The sequence below is a fragment of the Giraffa tippelskirchi genome, chromosome 9 (assembly GCF_054371585.1).
Source record: "Giraffa tippelskirchi isolate mGirTip1 chromosome 9, T2T-mGirTip1v1.2.pri, whole genome shotgun sequence".
Lineage (NCBI taxonomy): Eukaryota > Metazoa > Chordata > Mammalia > Artiodactyla > Giraffidae > Giraffa > Giraffa tippelskirchi.
This window is the reverse complement of record NC_137283.1, coordinates 158,797,436-158,804,798: the sequence shown is the minus strand read 5'-3', so window position 1 is coordinate 158,804,798 and position 7,363 is coordinate 158,797,436. Positions and strand designations below refer to the sequence as shown.

The 7,363-nt window shown below is 43.0% G+C and overlaps 1 protein-coding gene across 3 annotated transcripts; it reads right to left on the bottom strand.

The window, feature by feature from the left end:
* Positions 1-1,529: 1,529 nt before the first annotated feature.
* Positions 1,530-7,289, bottom strand: MRPL18 (mitochondrial ribosomal protein L18). 3 transcript variants are annotated; one of them, XM_081530201.1, is made up of 5 exons: positions 7,103-7,289; positions 6,263-6,676; positions 6,005-6,191; positions 2,435-2,666; positions 1,530-1,902 (listed from the first exon to the last, which is right to left on the bottom strand). In XM_081530201.1, the coding sequence occupies exons 2-5, from the start codon at positions 6,339-6,341 to the stop codon at positions 1,831-1,833; spliced, it is 570 nt and encodes a 189-aa protein (XP_081386327.1). In that variant the 5' UTR covers positions 6,342-6,676; positions 7,103-7,289; the 3' UTR covers positions 1,530-1,830. The 3 variants fall into 3 exon arrangements, with proteins under 3 accessions (XP_081386327.1, XP_081386328.1, XP_081386329.1); XM_081530202.1 differs by lacking the exons at positions 6,263-6,676; positions 7,103-7,289 and adding an exon at positions 6,703-6,869; XM_081530203.1 differs by lacking the exons at positions 6,263-6,676; positions 7,103-7,289 and adding an exon at positions 6,703-6,869 and having other exon boundaries at positions 2,584-2,666.
* Between the last annotated feature and the right edge of the window lie 74 nt (positions 7,290-7,363).

The window sequence follows — 7,363 nt, the reverse complement described above, 5'->3', positions numbered from 1 at the left end:
TCCGCACCACCTGTTTTTAAATCAGCACTTCTTGCCACCTTGGCCATCACTGTTAACATACGTCTGCTCCGTGCCCTCCTCTCCCCCCGCCTATCTTTTCCCTACTTGGCATCGTTGTTGCCTTTGTAACACCATTTATCAAACTTGCTATACCAAGTCTCAAAACTTGCCCAAACTGAAGGAATTCTTGATACTGAGATGACCTAGATCCTATGCCTCATAGAAAAAAATCCCCACCAGGTAGTGCAGTGGTAAAGAATCCACCTGCCAGTGTGGGAGAGGTGGGTTTGATCTCTAGGTGCCGAAGATTCCCTGGAGAAGGAAATCACAACCCATTCCAATATTCTTGCTTGGGAAATTCCAGAGGAGCCTGTCCAGCTATACAGTCCATGGGGTCACAGAGTCAGACTCCACTAAGCAACTGAACCACTACCACTTACAGGTGAACCCTATTTTTGTCAATTTCCAAAGCCACACTACCCCGGTCCATGGTCTTGTGTCCTCCCTTGAATTCTAGACTGGTTTGACAGTCTTCTAGAACTGTGGTCTTCAAGATGAGATGCTCCAATCTTTAAGATGAGGGAAGAAAATATTAAAACTATCATGGTGGTGGTGTTAGACATGCAGTCGTGGTTGACTCTGTGACTCCACGGGCCCTGCTAGGCTCCTCTGTTCATGGGAATCTCCAGGCAAGAATACTGGAGTGGGTTGCCATTCCCTTCTCCAGGGGATCTTCCCAACCCAGGGTTCAAACCCAGGTCTCCTGCATTGCAGGCAGATTCTTTACCATCTGAACCAACAGGGAAGCCCAGAACTATTAATATATACCTATAAATGTCTCTACCGGAATATCTACAGACCAAAGGGAAACTACTAAGCATTGCATTCTGAAGGCCTCTTAGAATGAATCATCCTTTAAAAAAAATGCTGATTGCATACGTTTTCCCTTTTAAAATAATACCCTGAATACTCAGACGATAGCAATATTTCACTTCTATATAAATACACAATTGGAGTACACATTTAAAATGTGGGGGAATACACTCGAAGCCACTCTAACTGCTTACTGTTCTTCCTCACCATGTTTCTTAAATAGCCAAAATCAGTTAACACCTTACTCTGATTTAATCACTTTTAAGAGACCTGCCATGATTCCCATCTACCCTACTTCAACTTTAAATTAACCCGAATGCACTTCAAGCTTCCATCTTGCAACAACTTTTCCCTAGATGGTATAGACTCACCTTATTTCCTTTCCTCACTGCTTTCCTTTCTTCAAATCTGGTTCTGTTAGGATCCAGGAGCCAAAATGAGGTTAGGATTTGCTCTTATCTTCGCATTACTGTTTATAATAAACTGATACTGACATCTCTTATTAAAAAAAAAGCCTCCACATCTGAGCAGCAACAGCTCTCATTTATTGAGACCACCTGCTATGACCTAGCCATGGTGACAAGTGCACAAACCTTTAATGTATATCGTTGCCACAAAGAGTTCATAGTTGGAGAAAATGTCATATAACTAGAAAATAAGAGTTAATAATATACTTTTATTCTTTAACTTATAAATAACAATTTAATTTGTCCTTCAGAAGTTAATTATCATCGGCAACAGTTTTTCTCAGATACTTCTTTCATGTCCAAGAGGGGAAGAAGTCAGCCCTGGATCTAAGACAAACACGCTGAAGGGGAGGAGACGACCTTAACTAATAACACTCTGCTGTTAGATTTTTGTATAAAAGGTCCAAGTTGGCAGTTCTTCCCGAGGCTCTCTTCTGATGAATGAAGAGCTGACAGCTTTCATTTACAAGCTCCAAACAATGTTTCTGCTTCATTCATAGATTCTCTGAGGCTCCTGCAGCACCACACCACCCTCTATCATGGCAATCTGTAGTCGTTTCATCTGGTTTTGAAGGTCAAGAAAAAAGGAAAAGATGAAGTCAACACTACAAGCTAACTTAGCGATTGAACAAGCTGACCATAAATAGCTCACTTCACAAGAGGAAGAGAAATAAACCACCCATCAGCTCCTTGCTAACTTCCCAGCCTATACTAGTTTTTTCAGAAAGTGCTCTTAATAATGACACAGATAAAAGAAGGTGTAGAGATGTTAAGGATTAGCAGTATTTGAAAATATTCTGTAGACAAGATGATACTATATGAACTGCAGAGAAGTCAATGTTACGGCTACAGAATTGGTCGCGTGGGTTTGAACCCTGCCCAGCACCACACTGAGCCAGCCAGCCAGCCAACCTCAGCTAACTTAACAAGAGGGACCACGAGTCCTGACACTGAGGCGAGGTATTGCGCATCAGGACACTCAACTCAGGGTCAGACACTTGGAAAGAACTTAATAAACGAACTACTATTATGTAAATATCTCATGTCAAGAATTAACACAACACCTTTTAACTAAGTAGTGAGAACAAAAATACCGAGTCTGACGCCGCCTCCCAAGGAGTGGGCTGGTAGACCATGAAGTTGATTCCTGCTTCCAAGCACCGCTGTGCCAGCACTCGTCCTACACTCTCACAAGCCACCACATTTCTGGTGCTATATAGGTGCTTTTTAACGGCCCATTCTCGAGTGGATGCCGAAACCACAACCTGGCCATTGCGATGCTCAACAAGTGCTTCTATATGATGCTGACTCCTTATAACTCGCAACCTAAACAAGGTGAGAGGAGAACAAAATCATAAAAAAATTCTAAAGACAAATCACTTCAGGTGAGTAAGTGCAAAAATATTCCTCAAGAATGCAACATCTGCTTCATTTATGTCAACATACTCAACCTGGTTTTTACTTGAGAGAGGTGTTTTTCCTCTGCCTTTATGAGGATATCCTCAATAGTAAACCAAACATTTCTACTTAGCCTCAAATATCCAGAAGAAATTCGGCATTTCTGAGAGCTGGGATTTACACAGCATCTACTTCAAAAAAGGAACTGAGGAGGCAGAGCTAACTTGCTGACTCTTCACTGGATAAAGATATACTTACTTTATACTTTATCTTCCAAAATAAATGTAAGATGGATCAAACATTCAAATATAAAAACAGAAATCATGTGAGTACTGGAAGACAACATGGGAGAATTTTTAAACAATCTCAAAGTAAGATAAGCCTATTTAACTATATCAAGCTATTTAACGTAACATCAAACTGTATCATATGGCTTTTGTAAAAAAAAAAAAAGACTGATAAAGCTTTCTGCATGCTAAGAAAAACAAACAAAAAAAATAAAGTGAAGTCAAAAGGTAAGCAAAGAAACAAAAATATTTTAAAATCATATATTGTTCAAAGGGCTAATTTCCATAATATATAAAAAGCCTCCTATAATGAATAAAAAAATGACCAGTAACTTACTAGGCAAAGGATTTGGACAGACTGTTCACAGAGAAGGAAACTACTAATGACTCTTAAAACCCATGAACATATGCCCAATCTCATTGCTAAACTGCATGCACGAGATAATTGCAACACTGGTTGAAATCATAAAAGATAATCATCAATCCAGAATCAGTGAATCAAAATAGCCAGGCAATGGTATTTTACAGTAACTTTAAATAGTTATTTTACACAATTAAGAACAAAGTAGCACTTTATGCTGCTGCTGCAAACACTTATTGAACACTGACTGTACCAAGGAGTCCTAATTGTTTATAGGTAGAGCTCATGTCTCAAACTTATCACATTATACTTTCTTTCCTTTTGGGCTGCAGAAGCGGACACAGAAAGGTTAAATAACTTTAGCAATATTACAACTAATGGTAAGTAATGGTGATAGGCAGGATTTAAGTCCAGGGGTCTAGTCCAGAGCCAATGTTCCCAACCAACACAAAATATTTCCAAGACGTATTTTTAAGTGTGTGTGTCTGTGGCAGAGGTGGGGGTGGTAGTGAAGGAATGGGAGGGGGAATGCAGAACAACATATATGGTAAGATAAGATTTATATTAAAAAAAAATACAAGTTTATACCTATGTGCACAGACTAGCTATAGAAGGGTACATGAGAAACTATTCCTTTTTGGATTTTATAACATTTGTATACATTACACATTTAGAAATTAAGTTCATAATAAAGAAAACGCTGAAATCAGACTATACTAAGGTTCTTAGTGTGAAACAGTATAAAAAGCACTAGATTTAGAAATCTGGGTTCTACTCCTGGTTTTGCTATTAGCCCTAGTAAAAAATCACTCTTGATCCAGTGGTCAACACACTTTTTCTAAAGGGATCAGATTGAAAGCAGAGAGGGTAGTGGGTCCCTAGAGAAAGAGAACCAAGTATGGCTTTCTTGACCTAAGAGAAGCCATTTTTGACCTAAGCCATTTTGCGATCTAAGACTGGCCACTGTACCTGCTCTTGAACAAGTCTCAATAATTAATGATCTTAAGGGAAGTAGGGGAATGAAGGAACAAAGGAAAAGCAGTCAAGCAACAAAGGAGAGTAAAATAGTAAAAGAATGTCCTGATTCCTCCTCAAGGGACATGTAGAACAATCTGATACTGCCTTTGAATTCTGCACTCAGGTGGACGATGGAAATGATGATGTTGACCCTTGTGACTTCAACAAACTAAAGCTAGGACTCTGTAGACCTTGGCCCTGATTCTATATGGAGTTCTCCTCTGCTCAAGCCTCTTCATGAACATGTGTGTACTCTTAGCTTAAAACTTCCCCAGTTATGCTGTTTAGGGAGACATTGCTTTGAGGATGACACCCAGTGTTCTCTCTACTTGCTGCAAGTAATAAACCCCTCCCTCTCCTGATCTTGGTTGTGCCTTCTGGCCTGACATCCACCAAGAGGCGAACCTAGTTTTCAGGTAACAATATGGGTCAACTGCTCAACTCAGCCACAGTAATACCATAACAGCCAGGTGAGAATGGGTGGCGGCTGTGTGCCAATAAAAACCTTGTGGTTAATGAAATTTGAATTTTACCCAGTTTTCATGTCACAAAATATTCTTTGCATTTTTCTTCAACCTTTCAAAAATGTAAAAATATTTAGCTACCAAACCAGCTTTGGTCCAGGAGCAAAAGTCTACTGATCCTTGTCTTAAACCATCTATGCAATAAAAGAGCAGGACTCATGATCTCCAAGGTCACTTCCAATTTTATACTGGTAGTACTGTGAATAGGACAAATAGAGGGAAAGGGGGGAGGCAGATCTCCAATTATTTAAATATCCAAATATTGATAAAAATTATAGTTTGGGTGTTTCAAAAAAGATTCTAGACTTAAGTCAGATTATTTCAAACATGAACTGCCCTGCCCCCTTTCTTTGAACCCTGTTTCCTTCCCTAAGCCTCAATTCCCCTGCTCTATAAAATGGGGGCATTTACTGCACCTGCCTCAAAAAGTACTTTTAAGGAGTAAATGAGAAAATGCATATAAAGCGCCTAACATCAGGTTCCTGGCAAACAAAGTATTCAATAATTAGCCATCTTTATAACAAAGAATAAACCCCTAACTGCTCTCCTGCCTTTACCACTGCCCCCTTAAAAATCTGTTCTCCTCAATGGAACCAGAGTGATCTTTCATTCAGGCTTAAACTAAACTAAATCCCGTCAGTTTCCCACTACAATAAAAATAAAGCCTCAAGCGCTTGATATACAAAGCTAATAATGTGTGTCCTACTTACCTCTCCATTCACCTCTTGGCCCAGAGCTCGAGGTACACAAGCCTTTCGGTTCCTCAAACACACCAAGCTCATTCCCACCCTAGCTGTTTCCTCTGCTGGGAACCCTCTTCTTGGCAGATAGTTTGGCTTTTTTCCTATTTTCGGAGGGCCTCGGTAGGCAACCAGTCTCCTATTCTGAACATTTTCTCCATGACACCTATTTATTTACCGTTTGCTGCCCTCTTCCCCCCACTAACCTCTCCTAGACCCAGCACAAGTCTGAGAGGAGAATCGCCAGCAATTACCTGGCACTCCTTAAAGAACTGATGAAAACAATTTGAAGTTCACCGTGCAGGGCTCTGAGCTCAACACGGAGCAACTTAATTACCTGTGCCAGAATTCACGGGAGGGCCACACGGTCCCCCAACCCCGCTCTTTTCTGGCTACAGCTAAGAGCTCCAGATTTCGGGGGTTCCGGTTGGTGAACTCTGGGGCAACAGCTTCATTTCCCACGGGGTCCAGCTCAGGCTTCACCGCTGGCTTAGCACTGGTCGAGAGCGCTGCCACCCGACACCCTAAAGAACAAAAACAACCACATGGATCTTAAAAGAATGACGAATACGGACAAACCAGGAATATGATATACCTTGTACCCATCCTCTCCCCCTCAGGCCTCGCGCCCCGGAAGAGGTCGAGAGGTATGTTCGGTCACCGGGTGTCGTCATCAGAGAATCTGGTCCTTAATTTTCTACTAGTGTCGTCATCACGATACAGTTAGCTCGTTTACTTTTCGTGGGAAATGATGGCTTCCTAGGTGGCTGAAGAATCCGCCTGCCCGGGCAGGAGACGCCACAGAGGCAGGTTCGATTCCTGGGTGGGGAAGATCCCCTCGAGAAGGGAATAGCAACCTATTGCAGTATTCTCGCCTGGAGAAGTCCATGGACAGAGGAGCCTGGGTGGCTACAGTCCATGGGGTCGACAGAGTTGGACTCGACTGAGCACGCATAAGGCATGCTGCATATAAAACGACGCCTTGCCAGTGCAGACGCTGGGGTGTAACCTGAGGGAAGTGGTAAGATGAATTACCGGGGTTTCTGCAAAACGTCAACAACTCCCAGAACCGCGACCGAAGCGCCATCGCTGAGGAGAATTGCAGCCAAAGCGTCGGACAGACCTCGCCCTCCTCTCCTCAACGGCGTCCCAGAAAGCCGCAGGCCGCAGCCATAACTCAGGGAAAAGCCTTCGGATGACGTAAGGTCATAGATGCCTAGATCGCCGCGCTAACCAGCTCCCTACAGCTGAGTGGCGGAGAGTGCAATCCGTCATCTCCATTCCTCCAATCAGCGCTTACGCTGTGGCGTAGGCAGACGCCAGAGCCAGCCAACCACCTCGCAACTAACCAGCTGGGGGTGGGGCACGGTCTGTTGAGTCGGACCACGCTCGTCGGCAGCACCCCGCGTCCTTGTCCCGCAAGGCGTTTTGTTACCTTACTTGGGCCCTCGGGTCGCAAAGCACAGACCGATACTTCTCGGGCGCACACACACGTTGGTCTCTGAGAGGAAACGGCAGCGCGAGGCGGTTTTCTCTTCAGATATTATGGTTGTTTTCCCTAATGACTCATGGAGAACACTTGCGCGGTCCCACCCAGGCTCAGGCTCCCAAACCTAAACGCTTGAGACCAGGAATAGAGCGCTTGTTTTGCGCGCTCTCCGCTCGAGCTCATACACTTAAGGAAAACAAGGACGCC